Below are 25749 nucleotides of genomic sequence, written 5' to 3'. Positions count from 1 at the left end.
TTACAGCTCTGAGGTTTATTTTCGTGATCACATATATGGTCTCTGTCCCAGGATGGAAAAGCCGGGGCGTTGGGAGGGGTGGGAGAGGAGAGAGCAGAGTGACTCCAGGCGCCCGAGCCAGACAGGTGTCAGAGCTCGTCCAGTCTGGGGGACCCAGACTGCGCATCTGGATTCAGGGGAGCAGTTTGGCCCCGTGCAGGAGGAGAAGCGGTGTTCAGGGAAGACATTCCCACCCCCTCCCATCTCAACCCTACTTTTACTGGCATCAGCTTCTGGGTAACCTCTCAGAAAGGGCACCGTGGTGGGAGATGCACTAAAAGCATCTACATTCAAGTACTCGCGAGGGAAACAAGCAGTTCGGCCCCCTCACTGACCAGAGGAGGCTCGTCTCTGCGTCTGAGGCTCCCCCTCCGAGGCTCACCCCGAGAGCAAGGGAGAGAGGACCCCTGCTTCTCAGAGGTCAGGCTGTATCCTACAGGGACCTGTCGAGTTTGCAAAATTGCTTCTCCAGTGTGAGGCTTTACCTTTGCAATTGATGGGAAATGTGTGTTCTGCCCACCCCCGCCCCAACCCTTTTTAGAAGAAGAATTTGTTTTCCTGCCAAATCTTCAAGCGCATTGGGTTTTTCCTTCTGCATTGCCCTGCCTTACTGAAAACCTGGTCTACCAACAAGTGTGTGTGTGTGTGTGTGTGTGTGTGTGTGTGTGTGAACAAGGGCTCACACCCAGTGGACAGTCTCTGGCTGGGGGAGAAACACGAGCCCCTCCCTTGTTTACTTCTGAGATGTTTTTTGGAAATCAAACACGAGGCACCGATACCTAAGTAACACCTGTGGCCCCGCTGAGGGGGTGTTCCTGCAGATGGTGGGGAGAAGTCTCGCTGGCCTGCTCTTTGTCCTTAGGGCCATCTTTCTCACCGTCACTGGACTCTCTCTGGCTCCACAGCTTCCCCTTACTCTGGCAGCACCAGCCCCTTCGTTGGAACTTGTCAGTTCCGTTTTCTGCTTCTTGGGACTAATTAATAATGATTTTTTTAAGAAATAAAGCTACTGTAGCCCTGGCTGGCATAGTTCAATGGGTTGAGTGTGGGCTGCAAACCAAAGTGTCGCAGGTTCGATTCCCAGTCAGGGTACATGCCCAGGTTGCAGGCCATGACCCCCAGCAACCACACATTGATGTTTCTCTCTCTCCATCTCCCTCCCTTCCCTCTCTAAAAATAAATAAAGAAAATCTTTAAAAAAAAGAAATAAAGCTACTATCACCAAGTCCAAGCAACTGGTCCTGTTCTGGACATGCCCGCTGGAATAGGGGAAGAATCCCGCTCCCTATTGGGTCAGGAAGGAAGATTTCTTCCCAGTGCAGGTTTGGGTCAGAGAAATGGCGGCTCCGAGGCCTGCACCCCTGGTGAGCAGGTCAGACTGTCTCTCTCGCCTGGGAAGTGGAAAAGACACGTGCAAGGAGGAGCCTGCCGCCAGGGGCAGAGCTGGGTTTTGTGGGGCCTGAGGCTTAACCATCTGGGGGCAGAGATGCTCTTGAAGAAAAAGTAGAGTTGTGCATACACATGTAGGGGCGAGAAGGCACGTCTGTGAGGGGCCTTTGGACTCCCACTTCACTCCCGTGGTGGGAAAGCTGCTTTTACCTGACCTCAAAAAGCTGCCTTTGTTTGCGGGAGATATTTGTGCCGTCTTCACACCCACTTCCTCCTTGGTTGAGGGGGCAGAGAAAGCACCAGCATCTTAACTTGAAATCTCCTGGAAAGTTGGCACTCTCCTTGCCCCCCGGCAGTATCCAGAAGAACACGGGAATTTTCTCTGTTTTCCCGAGACTTCCATGAGCTCTCCCCCGCAATCAAAGTGGGGAATGTTGGCGGGGACACTTTATTCTTTTGGAGACATGACACAGGAATACGAATTTCCATAGGCGGCGTTGCTCCATCTGGCCAGGGCTGGACCGCCCGTTGGCCAGGGAGTTTGCTGGAGTCCACGTTGGTGCTCTGAGATGCCACCTGGACTTACCCTGTGGGATGGCATCGATCGCCTGGAACTGTGTTTGGGGCCGGAGGGAGGGACGATGAAGAAGTTTAATAGTGAATAAATTACAACTAAAAAATGGCAACAGGCTCTTCCCTTCAAAATCCCACTGAAACCCTCAAAGCTGATGAATGATAGTGAAGAGACTGTCAGAGACACAGGGAGCCTGCTCTCCCTGGATCGGAGACGCCAGAGAGGGTGACACCAGAGAGGGTGACACCAGAGAGGGTGACACCAGACTGAGGGAGGGCGAGACAAGCCCACTGGGTGCCAGAGAGGGAAGATGGTGGTGACTCTTCCCAAAAGGCTGCTTCCCCGGCCAACCCCCGCAGATAGGCGCAGCTCGGGGCTCCCCCATGAGCCCTCTGGAAAGACTTTGGTTCGGCACACAGAGCCTTAGGCTCCAGCACGGGGAGGGGCTTTGGCTGTCTAGGACTAGTCTTGTGATTGACTGATTGATTGATTGATTGACTTTAGATAGAGAAAGGGAGGAAGAGAGGGAGAGAAGGAGAGACCAGGAAAGAAAGACATCAATTTGGTTTTCCACTTATATATGCACCTACCAGTTGACTCTTGTATGTGCGCTGACCAGGGGTCAAACGGGAAACCTCAGTGGTGCATGGGATGACGCCCTGATCAGCTGAGCTGCCCGGCCAGGGCCTCCAGGCCCAGCGTTAGTTAGAAAAGGGCACTGTGTTCACTTCTGGAGGGGAAGGATCCCCTCGGCCCTCTCCGGCGCCCTCGGTGTGATCGTCTGATTGCCACTGACTTTTCCCTCGGGAGCTACAAATCGGAACATGATCCCATGGCTCAGGCAGAGTCTATGTCAATCACAGATGGTCTGCCTCCCCAAGGCAGCAGGCAGGGGGAAATGACCAGGCAGTAGTCTTAAGAATTCTTTACTCCACTGGTTATTATGCGCCCCTGTCTGAGGGCATCGAGAGATGTTCTCAAAGATGGAAAGGAGACCTACCCTGTGCCCTTCTTGAAAAAATCATTTGAAGAAGCACTTGAACGGGCTGAAAAATGGGCCGAGCGAGCAGTGCACTCTGCAGGGGGGACCGGCGTGGGTCCGGGTTCCCTCGGAGCCTGCGAAGGACCCCCCAAGCCGTGCCGGGGAGCGGGCTTCTGGGGAGTTGAGGGCTTGGGGGGGCTCATGGAGAGGGGGTTCCTGCTGATTTGGAAGAAAATGTTTGGCTGCTGTCCACTCATCGGTCATTAAAGCCTGTGCCGACCCTACTGTTGTCTCTCTCACAGACTGTTTTCGAAAGGAACTGCCGTTCCGAGGACTGCGCTGCCGACCTGCAGCTTCAGGGGCAACTGCTGCTGTCCAGGTGAGTCAGCGACCCTTTCGCAACAGTGTTCTGGAAAGTTCCTCTGTCTCGTCTCCAAGCTCAAAGCCTGAACGTGCAGATTTCTCCAGCGAAGAGGGTGAATAAAGTTGGTGGGTTACACTGATACTTTGTGCTTTTAAAAAATGTGTATTATACAATAATTTTAACAACAGCTGTTATTTTGGGGGGGATAATTTGGTTTTTGTTTGCAATTCCGCACATCTTACAATTTAGTCTCTATTTCTATTTCTGTGAGGGTTTGTGTTTGTGTATGTTGTGGAGGTGTACTTCGTTTCCTTACTGTATTGAGTTGAACCGTATGCAGTGACCAATATTTAACTGTTCAGGACAATTCAGGGACAGTGCACATGATCAGACTCATCATTGCATAAAGGTTCTTTTTACTTTTCCCCCACGCCCAGCAGTGTGTCTGCTTTAACAACAAGTAATTGTCCTGTGGCAGGAGGAGCACAGCAGGGGCAGGCTGCCCTGATCCCAGTGAGCAGACAGGCTCTATTGTTTCGGGGCTCCCTCCCCCCAGTACGAGAATCCCCCAGGCTAACGGTGAGCCCCCCACACACACATACACGGAGGCCTCTGTCTCCCCTTTGTCAGCCTTGTATTTCCGGCTTCTTTTAGGGTGCAGGCGCTGGCCCCGAATCACTTAGCCACACCTCGGAGAACAGTTTCCTTTCCAGACAGTTCCTTCTGAAAGATCATTTGAGCCTTCAGGGCCAGGAAGCCCTTCCATATGATTTATTACCATTTCTCAAAAACAGTCATCCCTCTTGATAGTTATTCTCCAAAGTGCCGTACTCTTTTATCTGTACTTGTGAAACTTCAGTGTGTGTAGAGTGAAAGAAATCCCCCCTCATGAACCAGTGACTACCCCAGGACACTTACGATGATAAATGTATTATTCATCAAAGAGAAGTCATCCGGAGATTCTTTTTCTTTTGTTTGCATTTATTGGGGGAAAGGTGATGTAATCCCCCGACACCCACACACAAATATTCCTCCAGACCGCTTAAATATTAATTAGCATTACTTTTACCCGGGACAAGAGTGGCAGATTAAAGTCCCGCACGTTTTGCCAAACTGAGAAAAATCACTTCAGACCAATGAAGTGGATGTGGGGCCCTTTTAACATTGGCAAGAAGGACCTCCTGGAGCTGTTGAAGACACCAAATCTAAAGAAGGTTTCTACATGATCAGAGCATTGCTTTTAGTTTTAAATAGGCCTTCCCAAAAAAGAAGTGTTTTGGGGAAAAAGTAACTTGAAAGAAAATATATGGACCTGTTTTGTCTTGAGGCAGACTGCAAATGTTGGCAATTTATTTTGGATTCTAGATAAGTTCATGTGGTGGGAAAATGCCCACTTGTGCCAAGGTTAAATATTGGGTTAGGAAAGTCCTGGTGTTTTTGCTGCCTAGTGATGGATGGCCAAATGTAACTCTATTGAATTGTGCTTTTCATATATTAAGATGTGAAACTCAAGACTCGTGATCAGTGAGGTGCCTTATGCCGACAGCTGACTCTACTGCCACAACTTTGCCTCTTAAGAGTGTTGTTCAGAAACAGTTTTGCTCTGTGGGCCCAGTGATCAGTAACGTGAGAACTTGTGGGGTGGTCAGGGCCCAGACCCTCATGTGTATCAGCTAGCGGTAGCCACCAAATATGCTGCGTAACAAACCACTTCAAAACTCCATGGTTGAAACCAGCAGTCACTCAAGGATCTGCATATCAGCTGCGTGTTGGCCAGTCCAGGCTGGGTTCAGTTGGGTCTTGGTTGACTTGCTCATGCACCTGGGGTTCAGCAGATGGTGGGTTGATCTCATGTGTGGGTGACCCAGTTCATCTCTGCTTCACGTGTCTTTCATTGTCCTGCTGGAACCAATAGGCTGTGGCCTGGGTGTGCTCTCCTCCTGGCCTGGCAACGGTGCAAGAGGGGAGGGAGAAACATGTGACATCTCTGAAGGCCTGGGCTCAGAGCTATGCATTCTTTTTTTTTTAAGATTTTATTTATTTATTTTTAGAGAGGGAAGGGAGGGAGAAAGAGAGAGAGAGAGAGAGAAACATCAATGTGTGGTTGCTGGGGGCCGTGGCCTGCAACCCAGGCAGGCATGTGCCCTGACTGGGAATCGAACCTGCGACACTTTGGTTCGCAGCCCGTGCTCAATCCACTGAGCTACGCCAGCCAGGCTGAGAACTATGCATTCTTACTTCAGCCTTGTTCACAACAAATCCATGGGCAGACCTGAAATCAAGGGACAGGAAAACGTGCTCTGGCCCTTTAGCAAGAGGAACTGAGAAGGCACGCAGCCCTGGCACAAGCATAGAGAGGGTGGCAAATTGGGACAGTAATGCTGTCTACCCCTCCCACATACAGAACAGGGTAGCTCTGTCTCTTTTCTGATGCCTTTTCTTTTTCAGGCCTATTTTAGCCTTTCGTGCAATTCCATCTTTCTAGAACTCAGACAGGAGACATAGAGACAGGGCGCGGAGACTTTCTGAATCTTAGGCAGCTGTGTCCTTGGAGCAAAGCTCTGAGTCTCTCCTTAGGATAAATTATTTCCAAGGAGGCCCGTGGGTCTCTCAAAATAGCCTCTTGGCTGCATCCCCCATTAAAACCTTCCTTACACTCTTGGGCCCATAGCTGTCCTCAGAGGAGCTACCAGAGAAATGCTACTTGGTAATTGGATAGGTAGAGATACAAAACCAAACCTGTGGTTTCTGTCACGTTAGATTTCCCAGACCTTCACGCAGCGCCAGGCACAAAGTGGAGGGAGGTACGTGTGGTCAGTAACCTGGTAGTGGGAGCCAAGATCTGGGTTTGATTGGCCAGGGCTCAGTGGCTCAAACTGGAAGTAAGCTGCTTTGGTTATTATTTAGTTCCCTTGGTTCATTCCTGCCTGGGGTGGGATGCACATTCCTTCACTCTTGAAGCCAGGGGAGTTCTGGGCACGAGGCCCCTCTCTCAATGTGTATGGCGTGCGTGGGAGGTGGCACCACACACTCAGTGCTTAAGGGAGGTAGATGGGCCATTACAGGGCCATGGAGCAGCTTCCCAGCAGAGTAATTAAGGGGCATAAGGAGGGTCCAGGCACCTGGGTAGAGAGCAAACGGGAGCAGAGTACTGGAGGTGTGGAGAGCTGAGTTCCCATGAAGATCTGCAGGGTGATGGAGGTGGTCAGGAGAACGTAGTGAGAGACAAGAAGATGGAGCGCAGGCGTGGGGAGGAGGGTGGAGAGAATGAGAGAATGGTGTGGGTCATCTGGTCCTCTGTTCCACTCGGTGAAAGTGTGTTCCCGCTGGAGCTCCGTGTCAGCTGTTCTCTCCATCCACCTTAGTTCCGACCTCCCGGGCACGGGTCTGTGGAGTGGCCTTGGCCCTGGTGCAGGAGCACCCTTGGCAGGGCTGGACTTACAAGAGATGTTGTGTGGATCTCCACCGTGGTGCCTCCCCAAGGGTTTCTCGGGGCCGTTTGGACACAGTGTTTGCCTTTCGTGCCGTCCTTAGAGCCTAGCTCTCCTGTTGGCTGTGACTCATTGTACTGAAAAGTTGAAGCAAAGGGGGAACGGAGAAAGATCCCTCCAAGGACTGGTAGGTGGTGTGGTACAAGGTACTGTGGCTGGGAGCAGCTAAGTTCCCACCAGACTGAGGGGCCGCTGTCTGGAGAATACAAGAGGGGAAGACATCTGGGAGTGATTGGGTCACCCCGAGTGACCAGGGATTGAGCCAGGACATGCTCTCTGTGACTGGGACTCATGGATGTTTTTAGTTTTCTCTCCAGAGAGCACGAATTCTGGCAGGCCCGTTGTCTCCTAAAACAGTCAACTCTTCAATGAGAAGTCCACAGTTGTTAATGGTCTTGAGGCTAGTTCCAAAACATGCCATTTCCAAAAATGTCCAGGAATGGGGATGAAGCTGTATAGATAGTTTCTGTGAAACAGGACTGAAAATTCCGTTTGTAAAATGATGCAACTACATTTTGTTTTGTCTGTCCAAATACTCACTGTACCTCAGAATGTATCACAGGTTATTAGGATAAAGAGAGAGAAATATAGACTGTGGCAGCTGAGCTAAAAAAAATATTTTTTGATGTATCCCATAGGAGCCCAGTGGAACATTTCGGTGCCTCCTGGCCAGCCAACTGCAATAGTGAAAGAACTCTTAAGGGAGGTGAAAAGCACGGTAGAATATTTATGAAGTTAGAAGAACCATCTAGTGACCGCACATAATGGTTCTATGGTTATAGCCTTACTAATGCTGTTATCGCGGTTGGGGCGGGGAGCCCAGTGAAATTCCCAAAACCCTCGGCCTGGGAGATGGGTAGCTTTATCCACGAAGGATCAGCCTTCAAGAGGAGGCTCACGGCACCCAGAGAGCTATTTAGAGTGTGAAATAAATGGTTCTCCTTCTCAAAAGAGGCAAACTGGCCAGAATCATTAACTCCACAGTATAGGGTAGATTTAACATCTTGTACGAAGGGGAAGAGACCCCTGGTTATTGAGCACCTACATGCACTAGGTACGTGACAGAATCTTCAGTATACATAACCACACTGTAGTGCCTTACTAGCTGTGCAACCTTGGGCAAGCTCCTTAACGTCTCTGGGCCTCTGTTTTCTCATCTGTAAAATGGGAGAGATAAGAGCAACCCCTTATACAATCATTTTGAGTATTTAATGCATTAAAATGTATTGAAGTGCTTTGGAAAGTGCTTGGCGTTTAGTAAGCCTTCAGGAGATGAGAGCTAATGTTGTTTCATCGAGCCCGCTCAGCAACACTGAGGAGTAAATGTTATTACACTGGTTTTAGTAGGGAGGGTGCAGAGCCTCGGGGAGGCCGGATTACTTGCTCAAGGGCTCATGGTGGTGGTGTGGGGAATTAGAGCTGGAAATGTCCAACTCTGCATCCTGCTCTCTGCATGTCTGTGGGTCCCAGCTACTGTTGGGGTCTGTTACCAGCTAGACCAAGGCTAGGGACCTTGGCGGGGGGGGGGGGGGGGTCCCCCTCTGTGTGAAAAATAGCCCCAGTTCAGAAAGGAGGCTGATGGATAAAAAATCCATGATCAAAGATGCCTCCCACCCACCCCACTCGTGCTCCCTGCTGGCTGTCTGACCCACGGGGCCCCATTTGCAGCTTTTCTCTCTGCAGACGCTAGGCCCCGCCCTGCTGGGTTGGGGGCGGTCCCTGCAGGAGTCGTCGCCTTCTTCACCCGTGTCGGTGGAATGTTCTCTCCTTGGAGGGCCTCAGATTCGACCCTGAGCTTGTGGGGCTGGCCTCTCAAGAGTTCCCTCAAATGTAACAACGTCATCATCACCATTATTGTTGTTATTACTACTACTACTACTATTATTGAAGGAAAGAAGGAAGATGAGTGGGAACTGATCAGAAACCTCGAAAACTGCTGCCCTGGCCAGAATATTAGCCATGTGATTTCTCTGTTTCTTCACACCTTCACTTGCTACCCCAGATCTGTAGGAAAAAATAAAAGAAATCTGTTGATCGGGAGCATCTGGCCTTTGTAGTTGCTATTCCCGGAATTTCTGGAGACGGAAACGGTTCTCTCCATGGCGTGTCCCCGAGGGAAAGGCGAGATGCTCCCGCGGAGAGAACTCCCTGAACAGGAGACGACGCTCCGCTCGTCCTCGTGTCCTCGCGGGATAAGCGTTTGCTGTGATGCGGGTTCCCTGTAGGAGGCAGCAGGTGTCCGTGAGGGGTCTCCTCTGGGCATTACCCAGGCAGAGGGTGTGACGTAGGCCCTGGGAAGGTGATCAGCAGAGGAAGGCAGGCCAAGAGTCGTTGGCACACTGGAAGAGGTACCGAAGGGTACGGTGCCCCTCGGGGGTGCCTGCTTCTACTCACCTAGCAAGAAGTGACGTGGCGCTAATGTGTTCATTTGTCTGACAAATGGGGATGGAGTGTTTGCTCTGTGCATACCAGGCTTGGTAGGAACAAATACAAAGTACTGCACCACGGTGTTATTTGTCTAGAAGGGGAACCACGCATGAAAACAGTAACTACAATTCTCTGTGATCCCTGGAAGCAGAGGGAGGAAACACCCCACCCTGTCTGAGTTGGAGCTCTCCCAGACCCTGAGACGAGGATCTGAGGTTACATGATGTCGTTGAGAAGTGCAGGGAGCAAAGGAAGCGGGTAAAGGAGGATACAGGGAAGCCTGCCCATAAGGGTGCAGCGTAACACCAGTGTATCGGTTACTTACTGCTGTGTAACAAGCCACCCCAGGACACCATGCCTCCTGAGTGGAACAGCCACCATTTATTTAGCTGCAGATCCTGTGGGTCAGCTGCTTAGGTCCGGCTCAGCTGCTTAGGTCCGGCTCAGCTGCTTGGGTCCTCTGGTCTCCCGCATGGTCTGCAGCCAAATTCAGGTTGGCTAGGTGCCTCTGTTTGTGATGATGAGCTCATTGCTGGCTGGGGTTCTGCCTCTGTCTGCCACGTGGTTTCTCATCCTGTAGCAGGCAAGCCCAGGATGCTGCTGCTGCTTTTTTTTTTTTTAATGTATTAGGGTAACATTGGTTAATAACATTGTATAAATTTTCAGGTGTACAACTTTATCATCTGTATAGTCCATCGTGTGCTCACCACCCAAAGTCTAGTCTCCTTTTGTCACCATCTATTTGACCCCCTTTATCCTCTTATTCTTATAGTGCGACAGATGGAGAGGTGGGGTCCAAACACTGGAACAGCAGTGAATAATGCCTCCTGAGGCCTAGTTTTGAACTGTTGTCTTGTCACTTTTGCCACATTCTGTTGGCCAAAGCAAAGTCACAGGGCCAATCAGATTCAAGGGATGGGGAAATAAACTCTGCTTCCTGATGGGGTGAGCTACGTGTCATGTGACAAAGGATACGAGTAGAGACAGGCTGTCCATCAGCCCGTCAGACCCAGCTACCACAGGGACACGCTGGGGATGGTAGAAACTGCACCTCAAAATGACTGCCTCTTGGGGGGGCGAAGGGGCAACTACAGAGTCACTGGGTGAGGACCACCCCGGGGTTGGGTGGGTAGGAACCTTTAATTCCCTTGGCTTCCAACCTAAGCGAGCAGCCTTGTGTGGTTCTGGGGAAAGGCCCTGATGTACAGAGACGCAGACACCGGCAGGTCAGAGTCAGCGAGAGCATTTGAAACAGCCTGAGCGGGGTGGCAGGGCACGTGTGGCATCTGCTACAGCTGCTTTCTCAGGGAGTCTCAGCTGATGAGTCTGCACTGGAATTCCCAGCGAGAATCACCTTTGGACACCGAGACTTCTTCCCATGAACTCCCTGGCAGTGCTTTCTTTCCTGGTTTTGCCAAACACCCAACGTCCTCTTACTGCACTTGTCCGCATCTCGTTCCTTTTCCGCTGCTTTCCCAAGCACAGCCAAGTAGTGCCCGCATGCTGAAGGGCGTTTGACTTCAGAGCACACCCACAAGCCAAGGACAGGGCTGGGCGCTTTGTTCCCACTCCCCTGAGAGCAGCAGATGAACGCTGTGTCCGCAGCACACCCGAGGCAGAGAGGATAAGACCTCCGACCCCTCCGTCATCCTGCGAGGGACCTGGGTGGGGCAGGGCCACACAGCTGTGTTTCTTCGGAGGCCTGGCTCCGGCTCAGCCCCGGGAGGAGCACAGATGGTGACTCTGTGACCCTGAGACGCCCCCTCCATTGTCCTAGAGAGTAACTCGGGCCGTTGGAAACAAGCCCAGCTCACACGTTCTTCGTGGCTGGCAGTTTTCATGTCCGTCCTTGGAGCCGTGGCATTTCGAGGACAGAATAGGAAGCTGACAGGCAGGGATTTGAGTCACTTATCCGAGGTCAGAAAGGAAGTTAAATGGCAGCGGCAGGAAAAACACCTGCTGGGAGGTTCCTGAGGCCAAGTGCAGTCAGTGTCCCAGCCCTGAGACCCACGGTCTCGCTCCTTAAATAGCCATGGCAGCTTAGGGGAACCTGGCCTGTCTCTCGCTCCCACTCACATGTGCTGGTGTCCAATTTAGGAAATTCCCTCCTTTCTCAGGGATGGTCTGATTTCCTCAGCAGCCTACCGGCCACCACCCTAGGAACTGACCCTTTTCCCTTGGGGAAGTCACCTCACTTTTAGGGGACCTCCCACATGAGCAGCAGAAGTCTGTCCCAACACACACTGGATTTCGGGGACAGCCCCTCCTCCCGTCCAGCAGACACCGATGGAGGTTTTCCGTGTGGATGGTGAGAGCGTGGGGAATCCATAGAGGAGCCTGGAAGGCAGGCTGAGTAACCATGGCAACCACAGAAGAAGCTGGGAACATGCTCATAGCTGGCCTCCCTCCCAAGCGACCTGGGAAGTCTGGGTCTACCTCACAGGTGTACCTAATAAAATTTTATTCGGTAGTATTTTCCTTGGCTCCCAAATACAGCCAACCATCGGAGGTTTTATGTGCAAGCATCTCTCCAGCAGGGTCAAAATGATATGGCTGTTATTTCCTTCTCACTGGTCCTGCACCCTAAGGACCCATCCAGAGCATGTAGCAACTGGATTGCTCCCTCCTCTCAAGCCAAGAGCAGGCGGGGAGCCCGGTGCCGCGCCTTCGCTGAGACTCTTGCAGTTTGTCCCGTGCGACTGTGTTGTTGGTCTCTTGCCACGGACACTGGCCTCGCCCACCCACAACAGCCTGCGTTACTGTAAGGAGAGCCAAGTTCCGAAGACACGCAGCGGGTTTGTCTTCCGAGGTGACCCTTCCTCCACGCGAGTTTTTCTCCTTGTCGTGCACGCGCCCTCTCCTCTCAGCTTCTCTCCCAAGGGTGTTCGGAGCCACCTGACGTCACCACCGGTGAACAGGGAGGTGGCCCCGCTGCTCTTCACAGAGGAAAACCCGGGGACGGCTGTGGCTGAGGAGCCTTCTCCTTTGTCCCCCGTGGCCACTGGTCCCGCCCCCCAGACAAAGGGGGCAGACTCCGAAATAACGCGAACTGCCCAGGAGTCACTGCGCACTGCTGTTGCAGTGAGATGGGAGGTGCCGTGTAAAGAACTTACAGCAAGCAGGAGCCTTCTCCCCAGACTCCATTCCAGGCGACCCTGATCCGAAGATGACGAGGCCGGGTGGATGCTGCTGGAGCCATGCCTGGGTCCCTTGACGGTGCAGGTGCCATGTTCCTAGCTGTTGGCTGCTCAGGCTCCCAGCTGTTCTGGAGAATGGCCCTCGCCTCATGGAAGTCCTCTTGCTGGGAGGCGGCCCCCACCCTGGGGCAGCCCTCAGCCAGTGACTGACCGATTTGAGGCACCAAAAGCCAGCCCCCCTATGTCAAGTGCGGATAATTCCATGCAGTGGTCAGTGCTCCAGAGCCCTGGTAGGAGTCAGGCCAAGGCTGGACTCTGCCCGAGACCATGGCCCTGAGCAGCTCCTGCCCCACCCCGCCCCCCTGGCTTCCCATGCCCCACCTGCTGCCCTCACCCCCTGTTCCTCGTGACATCTCCCAGTGTCCCATCTGACCCCTGTCACAGACGGCTGCCAGTGGACCCAACCTGAGACCCTGTTGAACTTGGACCTCACGTTTTGTTCGTTGGTTCTCAGATCTCCTAGCCAGGCAGTCTTGTTCCTTTTTAGGACTGAGTTCCAAAAGGAAACAAAATCTGATGTATTTTTCAGGTATTAATGGAGAGAACCAGTTGCTGGTGGGTTTTTTTATCTGCTCTCTTGAAATTGGAAGGGTTTGGACTTTTTATTTCATTTTATTTATTTATGTATTTATTTATTTGTTTATTTCTCCTTTCCCAGTGACATACTTACTGATTTTAGAGAGAGGGGACAGGAGGGAGAAAGAGAGGGAGAGAAACATTGATCGGTTGCCTTTCATAGGCTCCCCAACCAAGGACCAAACCTGCAACCCAGGCATGTGCCCTGACCAGGAATTGAACCCGCCACCCTTGGGTTTGTGGAATGATGCCCAACCAACTGAGCCACACCAGCCAGGGTAGGGTTTGAGCTTCTTAAAAACCACACCTTGGAGTGATGTGTAGGAGGTCCCTTCAGGTAGCAAGGGGGACTTTGGGTCGTCTAAGGTTACTGCTGGTTGCCTGGTCCCTGGGACTTGGTTTTTAAAGAGGACTACCCCCACCCAGTGGAGGACAGGCGAGGGGGTGGCAGTGTGCGAGACGGCTTTCAGGGCAGAGGGTCCTCCCCCCGCCCACCCCGTGGAGGGAACCAAGGGAAGGCGTGATACGCAGGCGGGGTCGTCAGCCCTCCACGCCAGGAACACCAGGCTCTCTTTTGAGAATGTTTTCTGTGACAATGAGACTTGAGCCAAGAGGGGAACGCCACGGTGTCAGTCCACGGTCCTGTTTCTTTAAGAAACCAAGGAAAGACAAATTTTTAAATTTCTCATTATTTCTTCTGGTGTGGAGGAGCACAGTTTAACCTCCTACGCCAAGAAGGAGAAGACTCTCATTTTCGCTCCTCCCTGACCAACTTCCCCAGTTTTAAGGATGACTCGTTTTCAGCCCCGGGATAGCGGGATGGAGATGAATGAAACCAAAGCACTCACAGGTACCCCCTTACACGCCGTTTGGAAATGCCATTCGTGCCTTTCCTCCTGGTGCCGCCGTCTGAGCACGCTGTCTCTCCCTCCCCCTTCGTCCACATGGCCTCTCCTTCCCCTCACTGCACCAGGTCCCCCACTGTCACCTTCCCGTAGGACAGAGGTTCTTAACCGGGGTCCGTGTGCCCTCGGCGATCTGTGCATAGAACTCACGGGGCCTGTGGACCTGGATAGGACAATGATTGTGTGTTTATTTTCACTGACTTTGGAGTGGAACGGAGCGTTCTATTCAGTCACAAGTGTAGACAGTAAAGCATGGGGATGTCAGCAGGACCTGTGACTCTGGCCACACGTAGACTCTGGCATTTTCATACCGAGCTGCCGCACTGCAGACACTTCAGAATATGACCTACATTCATCCCAACTTCACAGGTACCGTAGTTTTTAGATCTACCATTCAGTCCTACTAGTGTCATTAAAAAAATAACAAATAGTAAACCACACATTTTCAAATATAACGATCATTGTATTCTTTGTAATTGGTTTCTTTGTAATCCTACTTTTCATTTTATACATTTAAAAACAGTATTTTGAGCCCTAGCTGGTGTGGCTCAGTGGATTGAGCGCCGGCATGCAAACTCAAGGGTTGCAGGTTCGATTCCCAGTCAGGGCACATGCCTGGGTTATGGGCCAGGTCCTCAGTTGGGGGGTGCACAAGAAGCAACTGCACGTTGACGCTTCTCTCCCTTCCTTCCCCTCGCTCTAAAAATAAGAACAGTATTTTGAGAAGGGTCCAATCACTTCACTAGACTGCCAGGAGTATCTGGTGGCATAAAAACAGGTTAAAAACCCTTGTTCCAGAAGTTTTCCCTGAGTCTGGGGAAAGCTACCTATTGGAGAAACAAATGCTTTGCTTTGCTTATGGAGTGGATGAAAGATTTTCGTTATAATATTCTGAACTTGGACTTCATTATGAAGCTGTCGTCATGTTCTCCTGTCTCTGTGGCTTCCTAATCAATATGCGGATTAGGAAGTAACCATTCATTTCTTGTTCTGGGTTTATTATTTATTAAAGGCGCAGGTAACTGTTCTTCAGCGCTTTGATGAGCTCAAGAAATGGAGTGCTTCAGGCCCCAAGCAGAGAAACTGGGCCAGGCGGTGAACGCGGCAGCCACTTTACGGGCCAGTGGGCCCATTCGTGGTGGCTTGAGGTGCCGTGGTGTGTCCTGTGCGTCCTTATTTCTGCCCTCAAGGCCTCCAGAGATCCAGAGGACCCAGGAGGAAAGAGCTCTTTTCTCCTTGCCCCTGTGGCTGCTCACCTCACAGGAAAAAAAAAAAAAATGGTTCCAAATCCAGGGAGGCTGGGAATTTCAATGTGTTTTATTGTCTGTGACCATTTACATCCCCCGTTTGGTTCTTAAACTAGAATCGGTGGGGGTGGGGGAGAGAGTTAGGACCATGACAGCCAGGGAACCCCGGTGGCCATGCTGACTTGGTCCTCTCCATTCGTCTGGCCTGCCAGCTTTGTGACCTGCGTGTCGGCGCCTTGCATTTTGAGTGTGTTAAGTGGCCCGGTTCAACGGGCGGCTGGTGTGTGACATAAGGTGGCACCGTGCCATTGCTGGGCCAGGCCATACATCACTGCACGCCATCCCTGTCTGATGACGTCAGGCCCCTGAGCAGCCCACAGAGCCTGGGAATTCCTCTGCCCCCTGAAGTATTCTTTGCCTTTAATCCAGTTGTTACAGTGAGTGAACCTCGCTGATTCGTTCCAGATGTGCTGAGATTTAGTGATTCCGGAAACGCTCCTAAAGGAAAGACTGATGAGGATTTGAATTCCTCTGTTAGCTGGGAACCAGCAGTTCCTTTCACGATTAAACAATCGGGGCCGGAGGAAGGAGCCTGAGCCCCTTGGAGGGACCGGGAGGGCCCTCCGGCCTCTCACGTTGGCCTCGTTAGAAAGAGGAGGCCTTTGACGCAAGTACCGGTCTGTCCCCGCACAAGTTATTAACCGAGCCAGAGCTGGGGCCCCGATCAAGGCCGATGACGTCAGAGAGGATGTAGGCCTAGGACTCTTTAAAGTAATATACGTTAATTACCTGCATGTTGCCAGGGAAACCACTCTTTTGGCTCAGATCACCTTAGTAAATACCTTTCTGGCTCTAGGACCATAAAGCTGGCCCAGGTGGGTACATATGAGGGAGATGGAGGTATTTCTGGCTTCACGTAAGTGCTTTTTCCAGCCAGAAACTCGGTCCCAAGCATCATTTCCCTGATCCGCTGTAAACTTTAATGGCCGTGCCTCACCCAAGTGCCTCAGGATCCCTATCTGGAGTTACCAGCCGTGTGGGTCTGCTCGGCGTGATTAGAAGGGGTTTATGAAGCACGGCGAGATGCGAAGCCCATCTCCAAAACGAAAACCTCATTCTATGGAATACAGTTCAGTGATTGGTTTAGGCAGTAGCCAAGGACGTGAACAGTATGAACATTAAAGCTGCTTAAAATTACAGGCTCAAAACAAAAGCGGAGACCCATTCATGTAAACTGTTGCTCTTGAGATTGTTTTAGAAGTGTGTTTGAAAGCAGACACATACCCAGGAGGTGCCGGTGGAGGTCTGGGACAAGCCATGTGAGCGCGTCGACCCGGGGATTCGGGGGAAGTCCAGCCAGACCGGGGAAGGGGGAGGGGGAGCAGGGAACGCAAAGGTGGGACCGCTGGAAGGGAAGCAGTGTGGTGGCCGAGGCGGGGCGGGAACACCTGAGAAACACACTGTCCCAGATGTGGCACCGAGCACCGAACAAATGGAGTGGACCGTGTTGCATGGTGTGAAACAAGGGGATCCTGGGCCAGGCAGCAGGGGCTCTGGGCTGAGGCTGGGAACCACAGGAGGCTGCCCTAGGCCGGGCTGTAAGTGGCCGTAGGACTAAGAGCTGGGTGGAAGGAATAACTCCCAGCGCTCTAGAGGGTATTGAAAGATACAATAAGATTTGATTTGATTTCTTAATGTATATTAGAATTGCACCTTTTGGTACAATATCCTTTTCGGATATTTCTTGGTGCTTTTTTTAACCAAAAAAATGTTTTTCTTTAAAAGATAGAAGTTATATCTTTTTTGGTGCTCTTGGTTAGCGAGAAAAGAAAAGTCCCTAAATATTTGCCACAATAGCTAGAACCTTATAAATCAGGAAACTTTAGTGATTTTTTTTTATAGCAGTGGAAATAGGCACCTGGATTCTAAATAATTGCACCTATCAATAAGGTCTACAGGAATGGAGAGGAACGGGCACTCATCCACTCAGATGAGCCAGCAACACAAAGCAGTCCCACCCTGCAGGAAAGAGACATCCCAGAGCTGACACTGGGGCGTTCCAGGAGCACCAGCACCTCTGGAGTCTCCAGCTGTACCTTAAGGATTCCTTGACCAGAGTTCTGTCACATGCCAACGTCTGTGTCTTGGGGACAGGACACAGCTTATCTTCTCCAGCTCATCACAAGCTGAGGGGAAGGGACGAAGAACCTGGAAACGTGGGGTGTCACACTCACGTGTCCAGAATTTGATGAGGGCCTTCGCCCTGGCCCCTTACCGCCAGAGGCTGACACTGGCAGCTTTCTTCTCTGGGGACACAGAAATGCTGGGGTTCTGAGAATGGGGGTGTGTGCTGTTGGCCTAGGTCACTGACTTTCTGTAGCAGAGTTAGCCGCATCATGGAGGAGAGGCCTCTGGTCCGGCTCTTGGGACGCAAAGGCTGCTGTAAGGACCCCCGGGGGCTTCGGAGCACCTCTCAGATGCAAGCAGCGGGCTTGACTGTGAAACCTCTCAGCCTGTCGGGGCGAACAGAAGCTGAGGAGGACATACCATAATAATGTTTGGGGACACAATGGCGTGAACACTGTGTGTGTGGAGGGATGGACAGCTGCCCCCCTAGGTCGCAGAGCTGAGGGCATACCCTGCAGAGACGGACTCAGAAATTGTGTTCGCTGCCATCTGTATCTTCCTCAATTTATCCCTAGTTATCCTCTCCAAGCAGATTGCGCTGGGGAAGCTCAAACTACGTACCCCTCAGACTCAGCAAGGGTACTGTCCTGTGCGTCTTACCTCGTGGTGCCCCGGTTTAGGGCAGGGATAACGTTCAAAATAATTAATGACCTTCACGGCCCAGGCATACCTGCCTTTAACTGCTCTTGCCAGCCATGGACAGCCAGTACAGCGACCCCCCAGGGATAATGCACTGGCGGTCAGCCCTGAGTTTGGGCTGTGTTTGGTTACCCGCCACAACATTTGGCAGGACTGTGAGGCCTGTGTGGGCTGGAACCATTGGGAGACATGGAGACTGTGGCACCTGAGATGGATCTTTGCTAAAGAAGGAGAGCGACCAGGATGTGGCTCACAAGGGGCGGTGGGGTGTCTCCGGGGCCTGGGCTCCTTCCAGATGTTCAGAGGTGAAGATGTTCAGAGGTAACGGGGCTTTGCTGGCTGGCCCCACCTCCCATTCATAAAGCTGCGACCCCCGACCCCAGTCTCCCTGCAGCAGTTGCTGTCTGCGGGTCTGCATCCTTTTTACCCTGGTGGTCAGCTCAGGATCTGCATCTCTGCTGGCTCCGCCCACCAGGCCGGAGGTGCTGGGAATGGGCTCCCTTCCCACCCCACAGCAGCCCTCAGCACCTGACTGGGGGCAGCGCACAAATCCCTCCCTCGCCAGTGAGGTGTGGGCCCAGTGTACAGCTTTGGGGGTCGGATCTGGGTGAAACTCAAAACTACTTGGTGGGGCACAGAAGCGCACATGTGGTTCGCTTTTTCTTTTGTGACATTTCGCAATATCCATTACATCATTTTTATAAGCCAGTGCGTTTTAGAAGATAAATATTTTCAGTTTCATTTTCAAAAAGACTCAGTTTTATTTTTACCCAAATTTGTTTTATTTTTCCTAGACCTCCACTTTGCAAGTAACATGAGCAAATAGGTACCGTTGAAGAGGAATCACAAATCAAATATATTGTTGAAAGCAAAATACATAGAATTTACTGGGAGTCTTGAATGGTCCTAACCAACAGAAATATAATCCAAACCACATAGGCCACTTAAAATTCATGGTAGCCACACTGAAAAATTAAACTGGAACCCGTAAAACAAATTTTATTTAGTATAGCAAAAATCACTTAAATATGTAATTAGTATTTAAACAGTGCTTGAGATTTTTTTTAAGATTTTATTCATCCATTTTTAGAGAGGGAAGGGAGGTAGAGAGAGAGAGAGAGAAACATGAATGTGTGGTTGCTGGGGGCCGTGGCCTGTAACCCAGGCATGTGCCCTGACTGGGAATTGAACCTGTGACACTTTGGTTCGCAGCCCGCGCTCAATCCACTGAGCTACGCCAGCCAGGTAGATTTTTAAAAATCCTTTTTATTTTATTGTGCTAAGTCCTAGAAACCTGATGTGTATTTTGCACTCCAGTGCAGACCTGCCACGTTTCAAGTGCTCAAAGCCATGTGTGACTAGTGGCTGTGACATTGGACAGCCCAGGCTTAGACCTAGCACATGGACTTCTGCATTGTCTCACCCGATGGGTGAGGGAGCTGAGGTCATGCTACACCCGTTGCCATCAGTCACTGGCTGCGGGCTGCTACAGGGGCTGTGGGGGGCTTGCTTCTTGGACACTCTGCTGGCCTGCAGAGAAAAGTCCTTCAGCAAAAGATGGGGGTGCTGGCAGATAGAGTGGCAGCCTGTGCAGGCTGCACTGATAAATAAACCCCAGGGAACAAGGGCGCAACCCCCGTAGCCTACTAGGTTTTATAATACCTCACTGTGGTGCCTTGTTATTACTAACAAATTACATTCAACATCCCTGGTGTTGGCGACTCAGGATAACCTGGTTAAGTTCATGGGCCTAGAGGATCGACTCAAAACGCTGATATCTGAAGCCCGTGGGAATCTGCACGTACTCCGAGCATCCTCCTGGCCTCCCCTTGATCTCACTGCTAAGGATGTCCTTTTCCTGCTCTTTGCACTTTATTTCTGAGTCACCCCATTTCTTGATCTGTTGGTCATTGTTTTCCCTGCCTGGAATGCACTTCCTGTTCCCCTGCCCTCCCGTGTGTTCCTCATCCTTTAAGATGTGGCTCGACCCCTCCCCCTCCCGGGGAACTTCTCGGGATAACTTCGGTCTACAGGGATTTCTTCCCCCTGGAAAGGGATTCCCCCTGGAATCCCTCTTGCACCTCGTTCTGCACCTGTTCTTCAGCCGGACTTGCGTTCCCTTTGCTGTGTATTTTCTTCATGTCATGATCGGTGTATTTGGCACTGGTGTTCGTGTCCCTCATGGGAAGACGCCCCACGAGAAACGGTGGTTTTGTGGAGTTTTCCGTGTTTCCGTGTTTGTAAGTTTAAGCACTCAGAGTTGAAAACCTGATAGTTGCCAACAAAGCACCCAGGAGATTCCCAGCGGGTGCTGAAGGCACCTGGCACCGTCCTGAACAGCCCCCGCCAATTCCAAGGAACATTGTCCAGAGGAAAAGTAAGCGCCTCAGAGAGCTTTGTAAAGAGATGACACCTCCCAGTATTTGAAACATTGGAAGTGCTAAGAAGACAAGCACAATTTTACTTTTCTTCTTCTTAAAGCCAAATAAGCTCTGTGTGAATTTTATACAGTTTTGTTGTCTTTTCCTGTACTTGAAGAGCTGTGGACCCAGAGGGAGGGACAGTGCTACTTTAGTTTCTTCCTTAGCACCTTCACAAAAAATCACCTGCATGAAGTCGTTTCTGTGATGGTGGAAGGGGAAGAATCCAGCCCGGTGGCCTGCGGGGTTCAGCAGGTGATGACGGACACGGGAACGCACCGCATTCTCCCAACAAGGAGCTCTGGAGGGTGTGCCCTCCTAATGTAAGGTGATGAGTGAGGTCACACAGCAGGTTCGACAGTGACCCTGAGGCCACCAACATGGTGGCAGTAACAGCTGGCATTTGGAGTCCTGAGTGAACGGTGCCAAATTCAAGATAAACCCGACATAGTCGAAACAGCTGCTGTAAGATGTATTAGGACAGTTATATTTTTTTTATTGATTGATTTTAGAGAGAAAGGGAGAGGAAAAAAAGAGAGAGAGAGAGAGAAATACAGACTTGCTGTTCCACTTATTGATGTGTTCACTGGTTGATTCTTGTATGTGCCCTGACCAGGGATCGAACCCACAACCTTGGCATGTCGAGACGATGCTCTAACCAACTGAGCTACCCTGCCAGAGCTACAGTTGTTATTTTTGATAACAAATGAGCCACATGTTTCCAGCAGGCTGTAGATGTGTGGTAAGATAAGCTTTATGGAAGCTGTATGGTTTGGTTCTTATTTTAACTATTAATAGTGCTTGTCTTATAAAAGTATATCAGAGTGGTTAGATGTTCCAAGCAGTGTGACTCATGTAAAAGACTGCACGAGCCAATTAAAGTTAATGGGACATTTTTTTCAGGGAATGAAATTTCTCAAAAATTAGGATTGTACTTTACGGAATAAGTAAGCACCTGGGGAATGTTTGGCACCAAAACCCCGTGCCTGGGCATTTCACTCTTTCCACAGCCCTGTCAGAGGCCGGTCTTCACAGAGTCCTGTTCTTTTTGGGTATTTCTTGCCAAAGCCCTTCCCGGCCGAGGCAGAGTTTACATGAGTGCTGCCGCTCAGGCGGCCCTCGTGCCGATGGAAGTGCGGCACTGGCCACTGCTCAGCCCCCCGCACGGACAGACCCGGATCAGAGCGCGCCTCCTTCTGGGGGCTCAGCTCCTTCAGCCGTGAGATGCGAAGGTGGAGCTGATGATCTGTTGTGGGGATGGTGTGCATGTTCATTCATCCATCCCACAAGGGTGTGTTGAGTACCTACTGTGTGCCAGGCACACAGCTCTGTCAGTGGGCGTTCAGGGATGTGCAAAACCAGACAGGCGTCCTTGCACCCTGGTGCTTCGACCCCAATAGGGGGAGACAGTTTCTAAACATGTGTATGAATCAGTGTGTCTCCACTACCTGGGTAAGTTCTGTGAGGGACGGCGGAGCACATGGAGGAGGGAGCGCAGGCGAGTGGCTGGAGAACACGGGCTGCGAGGGTGAGGAGTGAGTAGGCTTCGAAGGCACGGGAGGCACTGCGTCCTAAGCCCAGCACAACCCCTCGGCCAGTCCCCTCGGCTCTCTGCATCTCAGCTTCCTCCCATCTAAAAACGGAACTAGCATCAGGGGCCTCTCATGGCGTTGTAAGGTTTCAGAAGGACGACATGATTACAAGCACCCAGCACCAGGCAAATGACATTGCACTTCATGTCTAAGAATAGCTTTGGAAACAGAGATGTTCTATTTTATACCAGAGTATTAGCTGTGGAGGAGGAGTGAAACAGCTTTGAGGCCTCTTTTTTTAAAAAAGGCTGAGTTCAAGGTCTGTTCTGAAAGGTGCCTGGCTTCCCTTACTCACGGAGCCATGTTGGAATCACTTGCCTTTAAAGCCCCAGGGACGACCTGCTGCATGATTAAGTAACAGAGGTCTAGGCTGTGGGGGTTGCCATTTGTACACAGGGAAACATGGCTGATCATGAATCACAAAACTGGAGCAAAGAGGCATCTCCCTGCCCCATGGTCCTGTGCTTTTTTATATCGTCTCTCTGTTTAATATTCCATTTGGAAACGATGGGTATTCTCAGAGGCTACTGGGCTACTTGTGAGTCCTTACGCAATCCCTCAAGATAAGGCAAGGTTAGCACCCTCCCTCTCATAACTCCTCAAAGCCTGAGGATTGCTCCTTTAATCTTACAAAAGCAAACAAGAGGACAGAAATAACACATCAATTGTTGAAAATTAAAGTGGCCAAGAATAATAAATAATTGCCACATAGCTTGAGGTCAGGGTCGTCATTTATTGGAGGCCATTCAAGAATCCAAAACTTTCCTCTAAGTTAATTTTTCACATCTTGTTTGGATCCTTAGGGCTCTTGTTTCCAAAAACAAGACCATCAGATCGCTCCTTCACATGTTGTTATTGTTGGCATGCGAGGCACGCAGCAAAGGGAGGTCCTCTCTTCCTGGATGGGCAGTGAGGGTTCCTCCCCCTAAAATCTGTATTTCAAAGTATGTTAGCCTCCTGAGATTTTGGATAGTTGTCGTCTCTGCTCTGCTATGGCTATATCCGTGGTCGCAAACAACAACAAGCATATGCTGGTTAATTTAAACACAAGAGGGATTTATTGGAAGGATAGGGGCGGGTCCCGAGCTTAGCTGGGACAGCTGGAGAACCGTCATCACAGGAAACAGAGGAGGCGAGGCTTAGTTCAGGATGCCACCCCTGGGCTCTCAGTCCTCCGTGGCCCCCTCGGATGGTCTCAGAGCGTCCTGGGGCCTTCGGGCAGCCCTCAAAATCCATGGCCTCGGTTAGGAGCACCTGTCTGGTCACCACGCCAAGGCCACCTGACCATCCTTAGATCGCCTGACTCCACTTAGGTGCCTACACTTTAGCAACCCACTCTAACCCAACCCCTGTTTGCCGATGTGCCCCTCCCACTCATCTTGAGATTTCCCCCAAATAGGAGGTGTCAGGAGGCTGAGTGGCCAAAAGGATCAACTGTCCGTTACACAAGCATGTATGTGCTTAACCACATCTTCCATTAACTGGTTGGCCAGTCAAAGGTTGGCCACCCATGTGAATTTATTTTGTCCAAGGCTCATGTAAGAATCGTCAATGTCAGGTACATCATCACTGTCTTTCTCCTCCTCGCCATCACGCCCCTCCCCATCATGCTCCTCCCCACCATCATCCCATTGGTGGCCCATTCAGCCCCCGACTCTCCTGGGCTGCTGTTTCCCTCCTCCTCCTCACCCCTCCAATATTCTCTCCTCCTCTCCCATCCCAATCTGACTCTGCTTTTATTTCACTGCAAAATGGAAGCCATCGTAAAGGAATCTCTTCTTGCCCCTAAGACCCATCTATTAATGTGCCTGCCTGTGCCATACGCACCTCTTTCTCACCTCGAACCAGCCGAGGCCGGCCCCTCCATTCGTTCAGAGGCCATCCAGCAGCTGTCCCCTGTCATGCTATCATTCATTCTTCTCTCTCTAGTAGACCCTTCCTATCACCATGTAAATATACTGTAATAACTTCCATCTTAAAAAAATTCCCTTGAGCACACATCCCCTAGTGGCTATCATCCTCTTTCTCCCCTCCCCTTTGTAGAAAAACTCCTTCAGATAGTGGACTGTGCTCGCTGTTTCTACTTATTCTCTTCCTGCAGCACTTAAACCCGTTCCAGTCAAGCCTTCTTCCCAGACACTCCACTTGAGTCCTTCTTAGCAAGATCACCAGTGACCTCCAGATGGCTCGTTCCAGGGGCCAGTTCTCATTCATGTTATTCTGACCTATTAGGCCATGTTTGACAAAACTGATTATTCCTTCCTTAAAGCCTGTCTCCTGGGGCCACTTAGATACTCTCTCACTTGGTTCTCCTCCTGTCTCCCTCGCCACTCTTTTTCCGTCTCCTTTGCTGGCTCCTCCTCGTCTTCAGCTCCCAAGTGTGAGACCTCTCATCTACCCACACGTGCCCCTGGTGGTCAGAGCCGGTCCGTCCCAGGTGTATATCTCCAGCCCAGACTCCTCCTTCAACTCCAGACTTATGCATCCAACTGTCTCCAATCTCTTCTGAAAAATCCAATAGGTGTTTGGGTTTTCTCTGCTAAACCTTCTGTAGCCACCGTCTTTCCCATCTCGATAAATGACAACTGTCCCCTTCTACTTGTAGAATCTAGAATCCTTGAAGCCATCCTTGACTCCCCTGCTAAGATCCCTGACACCCCTCATCCAGCCATGAGCAAAATCTGTTGGCATACCCTTCAAAACACCCAGAATGACTCATCGCTGCCTCAGTTTCCACCACCACGGGATGGTTTGTCATCTTCTCACCCCTGGATCACTACAAGTGCTCCCTAACCAGGCTTCCTGCTCCCCCTGACCACTCACTCCACAGACTGCTCTCATCACAGCCCGTGTGAGCCTTTCAGTATGGAGGTCAGGTCCCATGGGTCCTCCACTCGGAGCTCTGCAGGGGCTCCATCTCAGGGTCAAACCAAGGCCCTTGTGATGCATGGCAATGCCCTACAGGATCTGCTTGCCCCTAATGCCTTTGCCTCTCTAAGCCCATTCCCTCCTGCTTTCCCCTTCACCCATGCATCTCGGCCACACCGGCCTCCTTGCCAGTCTCTGAACATTCCAGGCACCCCTTCTCCTTGGCTCGTTCCCAGATCTCTTCGTGTCTTGCTCCTTCACTTGCTTCCGCTAAGGTCACCTCGTTGGTGAGGCTTCCCTGACCACCACCCTATTTAATACCGCATCCCACTCTTCCTCTATTCTGGCGCTCTCTGTGCTTCTTGCTCCTTGGTAAGTTATCTGTGCAGCTCTTACCACAATCTGACCAGTGTGTTTGCTTCTTTGTGTCCGTGTTTGCTGTCCCTGAAGCTACAAGGGGGCAAGAACTCTGTTTTGTTTGCTGTTCTTTCTCCAGCACTTAAAATAGCAGTCACGGGCAGTCAGGAGGTACTCAGAAATATGCGAAAGAATGGAAATGTCTGACCACATTCCATGTCTAGGGTATTAAATGTCTTATGATTTTACAGGTTTGATGTACAAGATTTCATGTGAGCCCCCGAATAGCCTAGTGAGATAGGCAACCCAGACCCCTGCTGAGCTTAGATGGAGACACCAAGGCTCATGGGATCTAAGGATGTAGGCTGCTTCACTGGGTTCCTGGGACTTGTAGTTCTGGTCCAAGAGGAGTTTCTGCCCCCCCCTCCCCCACCTACCCCACAGTGGCTCGTGTTGTATTAGTGAAAGCTGAAAGCTTTGGGGGCATTCATTGCT

General features: G+C 51.1%; 1 protein-coding gene across 1 annotated transcript in view; it reads left to right on the top strand.

Annotated features, from left to right (window-relative positions):
* The window catches only part of ITGA9 (integrin subunit alpha 9), a 308765-nt gene that overhangs the window by 174765 nt on the left and 108251 nt on the right, over positions 1 to 25749 (top strand). Inside the window, exon 17 of the mRNA XM_028518757.2 lies at positions 3287 to 3363. Within this exon, the coding sequence (XP_028374558.1) occupies positions 3287 to 3363 (77 nt within the window). The remainder of the gene's footprint in view (positions 1 to 3286; positions 3364 to 25749) is intronic.

The sequence above is a fragment of the Phyllostomus discolor genome, chromosome 7 (genome assembly GCF_004126475.2).
Source record: "Phyllostomus discolor isolate MPI-MPIP mPhyDis1 chromosome 7, mPhyDis1.pri.v3, whole genome shotgun sequence".
In the NCBI taxonomy this organism is placed as follows: domain Eukaryota; kingdom Metazoa; phylum Chordata; class Mammalia; order Chiroptera; family Phyllostomidae; genus Phyllostomus; species Phyllostomus discolor.
The sequence above is the reverse complement of the archived record's forward strand: the minus strand, read 5'-3'. Positions and strand labels throughout refer to the sequence as shown.